A 17,267-nucleotide genomic window follows, 5' to 3' on the forward strand; every position below is an offset into this window, starting at 1 on the left:
AGTGTTTAAAAAAAACTTTTTTCTTACCCCTTTTTCTCCCCAATTTCATGGTTTCCAGTTGGTAGTTACAGTCTTGTCTCATCACTGCAACTCCCGTACGGACTCGGGAGAGGCGAAGGTCGAGAGCCGTGCGTCCTCCGAAACACAGCCCAACCAAGCCTTGACACAATGCCCATTTAACCCAGCCGCACCAATGTGTCGGAGGAAACACCGTGCACCTGGCGACTGGTGTCAGCGTGCACTGCGCCCGGTCCGCCACAGGAGTCGCTAGTGCGTGATAGGACAAGGACATCCCTGCCTGCTAAACCCTCCCTTAACCCGGACGACGCTGGGCCAAATGTGCGCCGCCCCATGGGTCTCCTTGTCGCGGCTGGCTGCGACAGAGCTTCAGACTCAGACCCAGAATCTCTGGTGGCACAGCTAGCACTACGATGCAGTGCCTTGGTCCACTGCTCCACTCGGGAGGCCTTGGACTGGAATAAAGTTGAGTCGTAAGTTTACATACACCTTAGCCAAATACATTTAAACTCAGTTTTTCACAATTCCTGACATTTAATCCTCGTAAAAATTCCCTGTTTTAGGTCACTTAGGATCACCAATTTATTTTAAGAATGTGAAATGTCAGAATAATAGTAGAGAGAATGATTTATTTCATCTTTTATTTCTTTCATCATATTCCCAGTGGGTCAGAAGTTTACATACACTCAATTAGTATTTGGTAGCATTGCCTTTAAAATTGTTTAACTTGGGTCAAACGTTTCGGGTAGCCTTCCAGACAGAGCTGGTGTAACTGAGTGAGGTTGGTAGGCCTCCTTGCTCGCACACGCTTTTTCAGTTCTGAGATATTCCTTCAATATATCCACATAATTTTCCTCCTTCATGATGCCATCTATTTTGTGAAGTGCACCAGTCCCTCCTGCAGCAAAGCACCCCCACAACATGATGCTGCCACCCCCGTGCTTCACGGTTGGCATGGTGTTCTTCGGCTTGCAAGCGTCCCCCTTTTCCTCCAAACTTAACGATGGTCATTATGGCCAAACAGTTATATTTTTGTTTCATCAGACAAGAGGACATTTCTCCAAAAGGTACGATCTTTGTCCCCATGTGCAGTTGCAAACCGTAGACTGGCTTTTTTATGGCGGTTTTGGAGCAGTGGCTTCTGAGCGGCCTTTCAGGTTATGTCGATATAGGACTTGTTTTACTGTGGATATAGATACTTTTGTACCTGTTTCCTCCAGCATCTTCACAAGGTCCTTTGCTGTTGTTCTGGGATTGATTTGCAGTTTTCGCACCAAAGTACGTTCATCTCTAGGAGACAGAACGTGTCTCCTTCCTGAGCAGTATGACGGCTGCGTGGTCCCATGGTGTTTATACTTGCGTACTATTGTTTGTACAGATGAACGTGGTACCTTCAGGCGTTTGGAAATTGCTCCCAAGGATGAACCAGACTTGTGGAGGTCTAAATGTTTTTGAGGTCTTGGCTGATTTCTTTTGATTTTCCCATGATGTCAAGCAAAGAGGCACTGAGTTTAGGCCTTGAAATATATCCACAGGTACACCTCCAATTGACTCAAATTATGTCAGTTAGCCTATCAGAAGCGTCTAAAGCCATGACATCATTTTCGGGAATATTCCAAGCTGTTTAAAGGCACAGTCAACTTAGTGTATGTAAACTTCTCACCCACTGGAATTGTGATACAGTGAATTATAAGTGAAATTATATGTCTGTAAACAATTGTTGGAAAAAGTATTTGTGTCATGCACAAAGTAGATGTCCTAACCGACTTGCCAAAACGATAGTTTGTTAACAAGAAACTTGTGTAGTGTTTGATAAACGAGTTTTAATGACTCCAACCTAAATGTATGTAAACTTCTGACTTTGACTTCCCCTTTCCCCTTTCCCTTTACAACTGACTAGATATCCCCCTTTCCAACTGACTAGGTATCCCCCTTTCCCTTTACAACTGACTAGGTATCCCCCTTTCCCTTTCCAACTGACTAGGTATCCCCCTTTCCCTTTAAAACTGACTAGATATCCCCCTTTCCAACTGACTAGGTATCCCCCTTTCCCTTTACAACTGACTAGATATCCCCCTTTCCCTTTCCAACTGACTAAGTATCCCCCTTTCCCTTTCCAACTGACTAGATATCCCCCTTTCCAACTGACTAGGTATCCCCCTTTCCAACTGACTAGGTATCCCCCTTTCCCTTTCCAACTGACTAGGTATCCCCCTTTCCCTTTCCAACTGACTAGGTATCCCCCTTTCCCTTTCCAACTGACTAGGTATCCCCCTTTCCAACTGACTAGGTATCCCCCTTTCCCTTTAAAACTGACTAGATATCCCCCTTTCCAACTGACTAGGTATCCCCCTTTCCCTGTACAACTGACTAGGTATCCCCCTTTCCCTTTACAACTGACTAGGTATCCCCCTTTCCCTGTACAACTGACTAGGTAACCCCTTTCCCTTTCCAACTGATTAGATATCCCCCTTTCCAACTGACTAGATATCCCCCTTTCCCTTTCCAACTGACTAGGTTTCCCCCTTTCCCTTTACAACTGACGAGGTATCCCCCTTTCCCTTTCCAACTGACTAGGTATCCCCCTTTCCAACTGACTAGATATCCCCCTTTCCCTGTACAACTGACTAGATATCCCCCTTTCCCTTTACAACTGACTAGGTATCCCCCTTTCCCTTTACAACTGACTAGGTATCCCCCTTTCCCGTTACAACTGACTAGCTATCCCCCTTTCTCTTTAAAACTGACTAGGTATCCCCCTTTCCCTTTAAAACTGACTAGGTATCCCCCTTTCCTTTCACATAGGTTGTAATAGCGCTTTTTTGGAGGGGGGGGGGCTTGGCTTCCCTAGTGATTTTACCCACGCACAGCTACTGTTTGGGTGCTGTATATGAAATACTGTGTGACAAAAGTGGTCCATATTGAAAACAAGATTTTTTTCATGGCACAAGAGACAGCTGCCTGATTTGCGCTTGTCTCAGTGGACTAATCCATTGAGGAGGCCGCGGGGATGACACCGTCCAAGAATATGGGGATTGTGGCCCAGATGCACAAGGCACGTCTCTCTCCAGAATACCTCTTTCCCGGCAAGCTGCTCTCTGTTTCAGTCATGTCTTTGGTCCCGTTCACATCGGCCAAACAAAAACACTTATGATTGATTGACTATTAGTGCCTTCCACAATGCAGGCAATGGCTTCAAGTTGCAGCTGGTGAGGAGCAACTGCAGAAAATTTGCAGTCAAAACTTCATGACTTTTGATCACATTTATTTAACTAGGCAAGTCAATGAAGAACAAATTCTTATTTACAATAATGGCTTAGGAACAGTGAGTTAACTGTCTTGTTCAGGGGCAGAACGACAGATTTTTACCTTGTCAGCTTGGGGATTTGATATATCAACCTTTTGGTTACAGGCCCAATGCTCTAACCACTAGGATACTTGCCGCCCCTGCTGGTTGTATTGCTCATGCAGTGGACATGTAGGTGCAAGTGGGACAATTTTATCCCTATAATGCAACACATTTTGAAAGGATATGACCAACGATTGTCACCCGAATTTACAAAAGTGATCCTCTCGAACGCGCCCCCTGGATCAAGCGGTTGTATTACTTCCGGTACTGTTATTGTACTTCCGAGACTGCGCGGTGCGAGTCACCTGACAGTTGTGTGATTGCAGCCAGCGGGTTCAGCATTTGATACACGGGATTGGAAATAATCACAAAACAAACCATAATTCCAGGCCAAGAAACTAAGACATTTTCCGGAAAATCCGTTCGCGGTTTCCCCTCGCTTACACAATGAGTGCTGGCACTCCTAAATCGCTGGCATCGTCGGGGCAAAAACCCATTCAGGAGATGTGCCATCCGCTCGGAGCCGAGGAGGCAGTTCTCACACCCAGTCCAGATGTCAGAAACCTCAGCAGCATTGGAGAGAAGGTATGATAGATAGATAGATAAATAAATACGTTAAATAGAGATAGTGGTTTAGATACTTTGGCCTTACATGGGTTGAGGATAAAAACCGGCTAACCTGGTTATCAAATCTTTTCAGATTTTTTTTCTTCTGAACGCTCATCTGCTTCGCCAAACTACATATATTTTCGAATATGACATTTTAGCAGTTTATCCTGTATACATATAATAGATCTGGTGACAGAGCTGTTGGGAGACTGATTTCATTTGATAACTTGACGCTACAGGCATTCAGTGAATTCTCCATATGGCATCAACTATAGATGCATGTTGTGACTGTCACTAGTAAAATAAAAATAAAAAGACCTAACAAAACATTTGTTTAACTATATAACATTTAGTAAATGAATCCAAGCCAAAGGTTTTCTGATCGCAGGATAAAGATGAGTCATCAAGCTGGAGATTCCTTCTACCAGTAGTTTGTAAAGAACACAAGATAACAATATCACACGTAGCCTAATACAAATGAATCCCAGGTCCAGGTTTGAATAACGTTCAATCTGTTGGTTGATACGGAGCAGATGTTGTCTTTTTAAAACCATGCTATGTCTAGAAAGCAGTGGTATTTAAAACATGAACACACATAAACAAACAGCCATAGATAGTTGCGCTAGTTTTGTGATACTGTGGGTTGCTTCAGAGTGGGCTGTCCGTGCAGCCTGCCAACGCCACTGTGTTCTCCTCAGGGACATCTCCTTCTCATGGGCAGTGGCCAAATGGCACCTGATTCCCAATATAGTGCACTACTTTTGACCAGAGCCCTCAAAAAGTAGTGAACTACGTAGGGAACGGGGTGCCGTTTTGGCCACAACCTATGCTCTCTATGGGGATTGTTTACTGTGTATAACTTGTTGTTTCATAATGTGTGTAGTGAAAATGAGGCCATGTCCAAGACAAGCTCTATTCTGCTCAGAGATACAGTCTGTTTACAAATAGCAAGAGAAGTACATTTACATTACATTTACATTTAAGTCATTTAGCAGACACTCTTATTCAGAGCGACTTACAAATTGGAAAGTTCATACATATTCATCCTGGTCCCCCCGTGGGGAATGAACCCACAACCCTGGCGTTGCACGCGCCATGCTCTACCAACTGAGCCACACGGGACTAAGTAGAACACTAAATGACTCATAGCGTCAGTTTGCCGGACACAGTCTAAAGAAATAAATAATAATAAAAAATGTATTTGTCACATGTGCCAAATACAACAGGCGTAGACTACTTACAAGTCCTTAACCAACAATGCTTTAAAATAAGTGTTAAATAGAAAATAAAAGTAACATGATTAAAGAGCAGCAGTAAAATAACAGTAGCGAGGCTATATACAGTGGGGTACCAGTACAGAGTCAATGTGGAGGCTATATACAGGGGTACCGGTACAGAGTCAATGTGGAGGCTATATACAGGGGGAACCGGTACAGAGTCAATGTGGAGGCTATATACAGGGGGTACCGGTACAGAGTCAATGTGGAGGCTTTATACAGGGGGTACTGGTACAGAGTCAATGTGGAGGCTATATACAGGGGGTACCGGTACAGAGTCAATGTGGAGGCTATATACAGGGGGTACCGGTACAGAGTCAATGTGGAGGCTATATACAGGGGGTACCGGTACAGAGTCAATGTGGAGGCTATATACAGGGGGTACCGGTACAGAGTCAATGTGGAGGCTATATACAGGGGGTACCGGTACAGAGTCAATGTGCGGGGGTACAGGTTAGTCGAGGTAATTGAGGTCATATGTACATGTAGATAGAGGTAAAGTGACTACGCATAGATAATAAACAGAGAGTAGCAGCAGTGTAAAAGAGGGTTCTGGGTAGCCTTTTGATTAGCTGTTCAGGAGTCTTATGACTTGGGGGGAGAAGCTGAGACTTATCCTGGACTAAAAAGCATTTCCAATAGAGCTTCTCCATTGAGTGTGTTTTTTAGTCCAGGGATAAGCCTTAATCCATGTCCGGCAAACCGCCCCATAATCCTGGTTGAAGCATTCCTGTCATTCCACAGTGTAATGCATTACTAATGCTACCTCTTAGGTCTTGAGGAGTTAGGCTGTTTTTAAACCATCTCTCCAATAAATCACTGGACTGAACATAAAGAAAGCGTTTCAAGAATGTGTTCATTTGTTATCATAGTTTACCATCATAGTTTGGCTACAATAAGGAGCTTGCTTCCTATGCTCATCAGTTCAATAGGCCATTCTGTCTTTGCTTTATGATCTGAATATGCAACAGTACCCCATATAAATGAATGCACAGTGACGGGCTAAATCCCAACTGGCATCCTCTTACCTATTTAATGCTCTGTTTTGACCAAGGCCCACAGGGTTCTGTTTTGACCAAGGCCCACAGGGCTCTGTTTTGACCAAGGCCCACGGGGCTCTGTTTTGACCAAGGCCCACGGGGCTCTGTTTTGACCAAGGCTCACAGGGCTCTGTTTTGACCAAGGCCCACGGGGCTCTGTTTTGACCAAGGCCCACGGGGCTCTGTTTTGACCAAGGCCCACGGGGCTCTGTTTTGACCAAGGCCCACGGGGCTCTGTTTTGACCAAGGCCCACGGGGCTCTGTTTTGAATCTTGAGTTAATTAAGAATACTGAGTATATTGAAAGCAGGTGCTTCCACACAGGTGTGGTTCTTGAGTTAATTAAACAATTAACATCCTATCATGCGAATGATGATGTTATTACACATTAGGGCTGCCCCCTACAAAAAAATGGTTGGTCGACCAATTGGTCTGTTCTTTCGACCAATTGGACAACATTTTAAAAAGTGTATTTTTCCATATATTGACACATCCTATGTGTTTAAAAAAAAATCTGCTATATGCACTGAGCTTGTCTGATGCTTTAAGCACAGTGTTTGATTATGTCACTAAGCCACAAATGACTAGAGGGAGCACAGCTGCCTTTTCAACTTAAAAAAGTTGCCTTTTACCTCCAATTCCCTCTGTAGAATAAAAAAAAATCTCTCTACAGCTCCACCAGTCTGTCCTCCATCACCTTGTTCTCTCTACAGCTCCACCAGTCTGTCCTCCATCACCTCGTTCTCTCTACAGCTCCACCAGTCTGTCCTCCATCACCTCGTTCTCTCTACAGCTCCACCAGTCTGTCCTCCATCACCTCGGTTTAAACGATGCATGTTGTTGCTTTCCTCAAAGCCGTCATTGTTTTGGTCTCAAATGCTGAGTACTCATTGGCTATTGGCAGCAGTCCTTGCCCAATCATGTTGTAGCACTGCTCATACGACAAGATGCACGACCGCCATTTTCTGACATGTCAGAGAATCCAACAGATCCGTAGATGACGCCATCTCAGTCTCCGACAGGGTTCTGGTGGCATGTCCTTCTCATAGCGTTCCAGACAAATCTATTGCCAAGGTACATTGATGCTGTTCTGGCGGTTTGTGGCAGACCAAAATGCCCTATTAAGACACGTTATGTTGGTGTTTCCTTTTATTGTGGCAGTTACCTGTAGACGGGGATGTGTAACGAAGGTCTTGTGAGTTAACTTGGAGCCATTGACATTTTAACCTCTGAACCTGAGCGGACTCCTAGATGGAGGCTGGAGAGCTGAATGACTTTGTCCTGCTAGGCCTAACTAGCAGCTGTTTGTTCTACTGACATGGCAGTGTATCATTTGTCAGTCTTTTAACATCAGTGTTTCACTTTGGCTAACACTGTTATTGTCTGTTTAGGAAAGAGCCCTTTATGAAACAAGCCCAACTCTCTGAGCTGGCTGGGCAGGCGACCAGGAAAGTTTTGTCAGTATTTTCCAGCAGAAGCAGCTCTTTTTAAATGAGGTTGTCTTTTAGGGCCTTATATTACAAAACTCTCTCTCCTATTACAACGCTGGTTTGATGTCCTGATACAGTTGCAATAACTAACAACACAGTACAGTCATGTGATCTGTTATGAGCTGTAGAGTACCAGTCATGTGATCTGTTATGAGCTGTAGAGTACCAGTCATGTGATCTGTTATGAGCTGTAGAGTACCAGTCATGTGATCTGTTATGAGCTGTAGAGTACCAGTCATGTGATCTGTTATGAGCTGTAGAGTACCAGTCATGTGATCTGTTATGAGCTGTAGAGTACCAGTCATGTGATCTGTTATTAGCTGTAGAGTACCAGTCATGTGATCTGTTATGAGCTGTAGAGTACCAGTCATGTGATCTGTTATGAGCTGTAGAGTACCAGTCATGTGATCTGTTATGAGCTGTAGAGTACCAGTCATGTGATCTGTTATTAGCTGTAGAGTACCAGTCATGTGATCTGTTATGAGCTGTAGAGTACCAGTCATGTGATCTGTTATGAGCTGTAGAGTACCAGTCATGTGATCTGTTATTAGCTGTAGAGTACCAGTCATGTGATCTGTTATGAGCTGCAGAGTACCAGTCATGTGATCTGTTATGAGCTGTAGAGTACCAGTCATGTGATCTGTTATGAGCTGCAGAGTACCAGTCATGTGATCTGTTATGAGCTGTAGAGTACCAGTCATGTGATCTGTTATGAGCTGTAGAGTACCAGTCATGTGATCTGTTATTAGCTGTAGAGTACCAGTCATGTGATCTGTTATGAGCTGTAGAGTACCAGTCATGTGATCTGTTATGAGCTGTAGAGTACCAGTCATGTGATCTGTTATGAGCTGCAGAGTACCAGTCATGTGATCTGTTATGAGCTGTAGAGTACCAGTCATGTGATCTGTTATGAGCTGTAGAGTACCAGTCATGTGATCTGTTATGAGCTGTAGAGTACCAGTCATGTGATCTGTTATGAGCTGTAGAGTACCAGTCATGTGATCTGTTATTAGCTGCTGAGTACCAGTCATGTGATCTGTTATGAGCTGTAGAGTACCAGTCATGTGATCTGTTATTAGCTGCTGAGTACCAGTCATGTGATCTGTTATGAGCTGTAGAGTACCAGTCATGTGATCTGTTATGAGCTGTAGAGTACCAGTCATGTGATCTGTTATGAGCTGCAGAGTACCAGTCATGTGATCTGTTATGAGCTGTAGAGTACCAGTCATGTGATCTGTTATGAGCTGCAGAGTACCAGTCATGTGATCTGTTATGAGCTGTAGAGTACCAGTCATGTGATCTGTTATGAGCTGTAGAGTACCAGTCATGTGATCTGTTATTAGCTGTAGAGTACCAGTCATGTGATCTGTTATGAGCTGTAGAGTACCAGTCATGTGATCTGTTATGAGCTGTAGAGTACCAGTCATGTGATCTGTTATGAGCTGCAGAGTACCAGTCATGTGATCTGTTATGAGCTGTAGAGTACCAGTCATGTGATCTGTTATGAGCTGTAGAGTACCAGTCATGTGATCTGTTATGAGCTGTAGAGTACCAGTCATGTGATCTGTTATGAGCTGTAGAGTACCAGTCATGTGATCTGTTATTAGCTGCTGAGTACCAGTCATGTGATCTGTTATGAGCTGTAGAGTACCAGTCATGTGATCTGTTATTAGCTGCTGAGTACCAGTCATGTGATCTGTTATGAGCTGTAGAGTACCAGTCATGTGATCTGTTATGAGCTGTAGAGTACCAGTCATGTGATCTGTTATTAGCTGCTGAGTACCAGTCATGTGATCTGTTATGAGCTGTAGAGTACCAGTCATGTGATCTGTTATTAGCTGCTGAGTACCAGTCATGTGATCTGTTATGAGCTGTAGAGTACCAGTCATGTGATCTGTTATTAGCTGTAGAGTACCAGTCATGTGATCTGTTATGAGCTGTAGAGTACCAGTCATGTGATCTGTTATGAGCTGTAGAGTACCAGTCATGTGATCTGTTATGAGCTGTAGAGTACCAGTCATGTGATCTGTTATTAGCTGTAGAGTACCAGTCATGTGATCTGTTATGAGCTGTAGAGTACCAGTCATGTGATCTGTTATTAGCTGTAGAGTACCAGTCATGTGATCTGTTATTAGCTGTAGAGTACCAGTCATGTGATCTGTTATTAGCTGTAGAGTACCAGTCATGTGATCTGTTATTAGCTGTAGAGTACCAGTCATGTGATCTGTTATGAGCTGTAGAGTACCAGTCATGTGATCTGTTATGAGCTGTAGAGTACCAGTCATGTGATCTGTTATGAGCTGTAGAGTACCAGTCATGTGATCTGTTATTAGCTGCTGAGTACCAGTCATGTGATCTGTTATGAGCTGTAGAGTACCAGTCATGTGATCTGTTATTAGCTGCTGAGTACCAGTCATGTGATCTGTTATGAGCTGTAGAGTACCAGTCATGTGATCTGTTATGAGCTGTAGAGTACCAGTCATGTGATCTGTTATTAGCTGCTGAGTACCAGTCATGTGATCTGTTATGAGCTGTAGAGTACCAGTCATGTGATCTGTTATTAGCTGCTGAGTACCAGTCATGTGATCTGTTATGAGCTGTAGAGTACCAGTCATGTGATCTGTTATTAGCTGTAGAGTACCAGTCATGTGATCTGTTATGAGCTGTAGAGTACCAGTCATGTGATCTGTTATGAGCTGTAGAGTACCAGTCATGTGATCTGTTATGAGCTGTAGAGTACCAGTCATGTGATCTGTTATTAGCTGTAGAGTACCAGTCATGTGATCTGTTATGAGCTGTAGAGTACCAGTCATGTGATCTGTTATTAGCTGTAGAGTACCAGTCATGTGATCTGTTATTAGCTGTAGAGTACCAGTCATGTGATCTGTTATTAGCTGTAGAGTACCAGTCATGTGATCTGTTATTAGCTGTAGAGTACCAGTCATGTGATCTGTTATGAGCTGTAGAGTACCAGTCATGTGATCTGTTATGAGCTGTAGAGTACCAGTCATGTGATCTGTTATGAGCTGTAGAGTACCAGTCATGTGATCTGTTATGAGCTGTAGAGTACCAGTCATGTGATCTGTTATGAGCTGTAGAGTACCAGTCATGTGATCTGTTATGAGCTGTAGAGTACCAGTCATGTGATCTGTTATGAGCTGTAGAGTACCAGTCATGTGATCTGTGATTAGCTGTAGAGTACCAGTCATGTGATCTGTGATTAGTTGTAGAGTACCGATCATGTCTGTAGTGCACTATGTTGGGTGTTATTCTCTAGTCAGAAGTAGTGCACTATGTTGGGTGGTATTCTCTAGTCAGAAGTAGTGCACTATGTTGGGTGGTATTCTCTAGTCAGAAGTAGTGCACTATGTTGGGTGGTATTCTCTAGTCAGAAGTAGTGCACTGTGTTGGGTGGTATTCTCTAGTCAGAAGTAGTGCACTATGTTGGGTGGTATTCTCTAGTCAGAAGTAGTGCACTATGTTGGGTGGTATTCTCTAGTCAGAAGTAGTGCACTATGTTGGGTGGTATTCTCTAGTCAGAAGTAGTGCACTGTGTTGGGTGGTATTCTCTAGTCAGAAGTAGTGCACTATGTTGGGTGGTATTCTCTAGTCAGAAGTAGTGCACTATGTTGGGTGGTATTCTCTAGTCAGAAGTAGTGCACTGTGTTGGGTGGTATTCTCTAGTCAGAAGTAGTGCACTGTGTTGGGTGGTATTCTCTAGTCAGAAGTAGTGCACTATGTTGGGTGGTATTCTCTAGTCAGAAGTAGTGCACTATGTTGGGTGGTATTCTCTAGTCAGAAGTAGTGCACTGTGTTGGGTGGTATTCTCTAGTCAGAAGTAGTGCACTGTGTTGGGTGGTATTCTCTAGTCAGAAGTAGTGCACTGTGTTGGGTGGTATTCTCTAGTCAGAAGTAGTGCACTGTGTTGGGTGGTATTCTCTAGTCAGAAGTAGTGCACTGTGTTGGGTGGTATTCTCTAGTCAGAAGTAGTGCACTGTGTTGGGTGGTATTCTCTAGTCAGAAGTAGTGCACTATGTTGGGTGGTATTCTCTAGTCAGAAGTAGTGCACTATGTTGGGTGGTATTCTCTAGTCAGAAGTAGTGCACTGTGTTGGGTGGTATTCTCTAGTCAGAAGTAGTGCACTATGTTGGGTGGTATTCTCTAGTCAGAAGTAGTGCACTATGTTGGGTGGTATTCTCTAGTCAGAAGTAGTGCACTGTGTTGGGTGGTATTCTCTAGTCAGAAGTAGTGCACTGTGTTGGGTGGTATTCTCTAGTCAGAAGTAGTGCACTGTGTTGGGTGGTATTCTCTAGTCAGAAGTAGTGCACTATGTTGGGTGGTATTCTCTAGTCAGAAGTAGTGCACTATGTTGGGTGGTATTCTCTAGTCAGAAGTAGTGCACTATGTTGGGTGGTATTCTCTAGTCAGAAGTAGTGCACTATGTTGGGTGGTATTCTCTAGTCAGAAGTAGTGCACTGTGTTGGGTGGTATTCTCTAGTCAGAAGTAGTGCACTATGTTGGGTGGTATTCTCTAGTCAGAAGTAGTGCACTATGTTGGGTGGTATTCTCTAGTCAGAAGTAGTGCACTATGTTGGGTGGTATTCTCTAGTCAGAAGTAGTGCACTGTGTTGGGTGGTATTCTCTAGTCAGAAGTAGTGCACTATGTTGGGTGGTATTCTCTAGTCAGAAGTAGTGCACTATGTTGGGTGGTATTCTCTAGTCAGAAGTAGTGCACTGTGTTGGGTGGTATTCTCTAGTCAGAAGTAGTGCACTGTGTTGGGTGGTATTCTCTAGTCAGAAGTAGTGCACTGTGTTGGGTGGTATTCTCTAGTCAGAAGTAGTGCACTGTGTTGGGTGGTATTCTCTAGTCAGAAGTAGTGCACTGTGTTGGGTGGTATTCTCTAGTCAGAAGTAGTGCACTATGTTGGGTGGTATTCTCTAGTCAGAAGTAGTGCACTGTGTTGGGTGGTATTCTCTAGTCAGAAGTAGTGCACTGTGTTGGGTGGTATTCTCTAGTCAGAAGTAGTGCACTGTGTTGGGTGGTATTCTCTAGTCAGAAGTAGTGCACTATGTTAGGTGGTATTCTCTAGTCAGAAGTAGTGCACTGTGTTGGGTGGTATTCTCTAGTCAGAAGTAGTGCACTGTGTTGGGTGGTATTCTCTAGTCAGAAGTAGTGCACTATGTTAGGTGGTATTCTCTAGTCAGAAGTAGTGCACTGTGTTGGGTGGTATTCTCTAGTCAGAAGTAGTGCACTGTGTTGGGTGGTATTCTCTAGTCAGAAGTAGTGCACTATGTTGGGTGGTATTCTCTAGTCAGAAGTAGTGCACTATGTTAGGTGGTATTCTCTAGTCAGAAGTAGTGCACTGTGTTGGGTGGTATTCTCTAGTCAGAAGTAGTGCACTATGTTAGGTGGTATTCTCTAGTCAGAAGTAGTGCACTATGTTGGGTGGTATTCTCTAGTCAGAAGTAGTGCACTATGTTAGGTGGTATTCTCTAGTCAGAAGTAGTGCACTATGTTGGGTGGTATTTAGGACACGTTCAACTACTAAAGCTGTTTCTATGTTCTTCATGTTACCTGCTTCTAGGACCTGAGTCTGCCCAATGGGACGCCGGTGGAGACATCTAGTCCCGCCTCCTCGTCTTCCCTCCTGAACCGGCTGCAGCTGGATGACGACCTGGATGGAGAAACACGTGACCTCTTCGTTACCGTCGACGACCCGAGGAAACACGTCAGCACCATGGAGACGTACATCACCTACAGAGTGGTGACTAAGGTAGGGAGGGTCCTCTCTCATGCTCGCTGTCTCTCAGCACCGTGGAGACGTACATCACCTACAGAGTGGTGACTAAGGTAGGTAGGGTCCTCACATGCTCGCTGTCTCAATGTGACAGTGGACAAGCTGTCTGTTACCCTCTGGGGAAGCTGTCTGTTACCCTCTGGAGGAGCTGTCTGTTACCCTCTGGAGAAGCTGTCTGTTACCCTCTGGAGGAGCTGTCTGTTACCCTCTGGAGGAGCTGTCTGTTACCCTCTGGAGAAGCTGTCTGTTACCCTCTGGAGAAGCTGTCTGTTACCCTCTGGAGAAGCTGTCTGTTACCCTCTGGAGAAGCTGTCTGTTACCCTCTGGAGGAGCTGTCTGTTACCCTCTGGAGGAGCTGTCTGTTACCCTCTGGAGGAGCTGTCTGTTACCCTCTGGAGAAGCTGTCTGTTACCCTCTGGAGGAGCTGTCTGTTACCCTCTGGAGGAGCTGTCTGTTACCCTCTGGAGGAGCTGTCTGTTACCCTCTGGAGGAGCTGTGATGCTGCAGTCACCCACGAATCCAGATCTGGAAAACACTACCTGGAATGTGGAGGGGAAAACACAGCAACTGCCCCAACCCTTTCTGCTGTTAGAATTCTGTGTTTATTATGTCATCAAATAGACCAACTTAGCAAGTTGCTGGAGCACCACAGTGTTGTTGTCTCTCACTTCTCGCTCATCCCCCTCCTCACCTCTCCTCACCCCTCACCTCTCCTCACCCCTCCTCTCCTCACCTCTCCTCACCCCTCACCTCTCCCCCCCCCCTCCCCTCCCTCACCTCTCCTCACCCCTCACCTCTCCTCACCCCCCTCCCCCCCTCATCTCTCCTCACCTCTCCTCACCCCTCACCTCTCCTCACCCCCCTCCCCTCCCTCACCTCTCCTCACCTCTCCTCACCCCTCACCTCTCCTCACCCCCCTCCCCTCCCTCACCTCTCCTCACCCCCCTCCTCTCCTCACCTCTCCTCACCTCTCCTCACCTCTCCTCATCTCTCCTCATCTCTCCTCTCCTCACCTCTCCTCACCTCTCCTAACCCCTCTTTACCTCTCCTCACCTCTCCTAACCCCTCTTTACCTCTCCTCACCCCTCTTTACCTCTCCTCACCCCTCTTTACCTCTCCTCACCCCTCTTTATCTCTCCTCACCTCTCCTAACCCCTCTTTACCTCTCCTCACCTCTCCTAACCCCTCTTTACCTCTCCTCACCCCTCTTTACCTCTCCTCACCCCTCTTTACCTCTCCTCACCTCTCCTCACCCCTCTTTACCTCTCCTCACCCCTCTTTACCTCTCCTCACCCCTCTTTACCTCTCCTCACCCCTCTTTACCTCTCCTCACCCCTCTTTACCTCTCCTCACCCCTCTTTACCTCTCCTCACCCCTCTTTACCTCTCCTTTTTATTTATTTATTTATTTATTTTATTTCACCTTTATTTAACCAGGTTGGCTAGTTGAGAACAAGTTCTCATTTACAACTGCGACCTGGCCAAGATAAAGCAAAGCAGTTCGACACAAACAACACAGAGTTACACATGGAATAAACAAACATACAGTCAATAATACAGTAGAAAAATAAGTCTATATACAATGTGAGGCAAAAAACACGCCATGGTGGCAAAGAAAATACAATATAGCTAGTAAAACACTGGAATGGTAGATTTGCAGTGGAAGAATGTGCAAAGTAGAAATATAAATAATGGGGAGCAAAATAAATAAATAAATGCAGTAGGGGAAGAGGTAGTTGTTTGGGCTAAATTATAGATAGGCTATGTACAGGTGCAGATAGTGAGGGAGATAAGTGTTTCCAGCTTCAGAGATTTTTGCAGTTCGTTCCAGTCATTGGCAGCAGAGAACTGGAAGGAAAGGCGACCAAAGGAGGAATTGGCTTTGGGGGTGACCAGTGACATATATCTGCTGGAGCGCGTGCTACGGGTGGGTGCTGCTATGGTGACCAGTGAGCTGAGATAAGGCGGGGCTTTACCTAGCAGAGACTTGTAGATAACCTGTAGCCAGTGGGTTTGGCGACGAGTATGAAGCGAGGGCCAACCAACGAGAGCGTACAGGTCGCAATGGTGGGTAGTATAAGGGGCTTTGGTGACAAAACGGATGGCACTGTGATAGACTGCATCCAGTTTGTTGAGTAGAGTGTTGGAGGCTATTTTATAGATGACATCACCGAAGTCGAGGATCGGTAGGATGGTCAGTTTTACGACGGTATGTTTGGCAGCATGAGTGAAGGATGCTTTGTTGCGATATAGGAAGTCGATTCTAGATTACATTTTTGATTGGAGATGCTTAATGTGAGTCTGGAAGGAGAGTTTACAGTCTAACCAGACACCTAGGTATTTGTAGTTGTCCACGTATTCTAAGTCAGAGCCGTCCAGAGTAGTGATGCTGGACAGGCGGGCAGGTGCGGGCAGTGATGGGTTGAAGATGATGCATTTAGTTTTACTAGCATTTAAGAGCGGTTGGAGGCCACGGAAGGAGAGTTGTATGGCATTGAAGCTCGTCTGGAGGTTAGTTAACACAGTGTCCAAAGAAGGGCCAGATGTATACAGAATGGTGTCGTCTGCATAGAGGTGGATCAGAGACTCACCAGCAGCAAGAGCAACATCATCGATGTATACAGAGAAGAGTGTCGGCCCGAGGATTGAACCCTGTGGCACCCCCATAGAGACTGCCAGAGGTCCGGACAACAAGCCCTCTGATTTGACACACTGAACTCTATCAGAGAAGTAGTTGGTAAACCAGGCAAGGCAGTCATCTGAGAAACCAAGGCTGTCGAGTCTGCCGATAAGAATGTGGTGATTGACAAAGTCGAAAGCCTTGGCCAGGTCGATGAATACGGCTGCGCAGTAATGTCTCTTATCGATGGCGGTTATGATGTCGTTTAGGACCTTGAGCGTGGCTGAGGTGCACCAATGACCAGCTCTGAAACCAGATTGCAAAGCGGAGAAGGTACAGTGGGATTCGAAATGGTCGGTGATCTGTTTGTTGACTTGGCTTTCGAAGACCTTAGAAAGGCAGCGTAGAATAGACATAGGTCTATAGCAGTTTGGGTCTGGAGTGTCAACCCCTTTGAAGAGGGGGATGACCGTGGCAGTTTTCCAATCTTTGGGAATCTCAGACGACACGAAAGAGAGGTTGAACAGACTGGTAATAGGGGTTGCAACAATTTCAGCAGATCATTTTAGAAAGAGAGGGTCCAGATTGTCTAGCCCAGCTGATTTGTAGGGGTCCAGATTTTGCAGCTCTTTCAGAACATCAGCTATCTGGATTTGGGTGAAGGAGAAATGGTGGGGGCATTGGCGGGTTGCTGTGGAGGGTGCCGGGCAGTTGACCGGGGTAGGGGTAGCCAGGTGGAACGCATGGCCAGCCGTAGAGAAATGCTTATTGAAATTCTCAATTATAGTGGATTTATCGGTGGTGACAGTGTTTCCTAGCCTCTGGTCAAAAGTAGTGCACTATATAGGGAATAGGGTGCCAGCACAGGTCAAAAGTAGTGCACTATGTAGGGAATGGGGTGCCATTAGGGACGAAGAATGTAATCACAGTCCAGAGGACAGATATGGGACTAGAGTAGATGGACTGTATCATGGCAACCGTCCAGTGTCTGTGATAAGGGTTGTATGCATGGCAGCGTTGGATAACTGCCCTGGTGATAGAAGCCCTCATTATAAACCCTGCCAATGG

At 45.3% G+C, this 17,267-nt stretch overlaps 1 protein-coding gene across 1 annotated transcript in view; it reads left to right on the plus strand.

The window, feature by feature from the left end:
* Positions 1-3,651: 3,651 nt before the first annotated feature.
* The window catches only part of LOC139544442 (sorting nexin-30-like), a 50,858-nt gene continuing 37,242 nt past the window's right edge, over positions 3,652-17,267 (plus strand). Inside the window, exons 1-2 of the mRNA XM_071351550.1 lie at positions 3,652-3,952; positions 13,368-13,556. Of these exons, the coding sequence (XP_071207651.1) occupies positions 3,815-3,952; positions 13,368-13,556 (327 nt within the window). The 5' untranslated portion in view covers positions 3,652-3,814. The remainder of the gene's footprint in view (positions 3,953-13,367; positions 13,557-17,267) is intronic.

The sequence above is a fragment of the Salvelinus alpinus genome, chromosome 18, assembly GCF_045679555.1.
Source record: "Salvelinus alpinus chromosome 18, SLU_Salpinus.1, whole genome shotgun sequence".
Classification (NCBI taxonomy): Eukaryota; Metazoa; Chordata; class Actinopteri; order Salmoniformes; family Salmonidae; genus Salvelinus; species Salvelinus alpinus.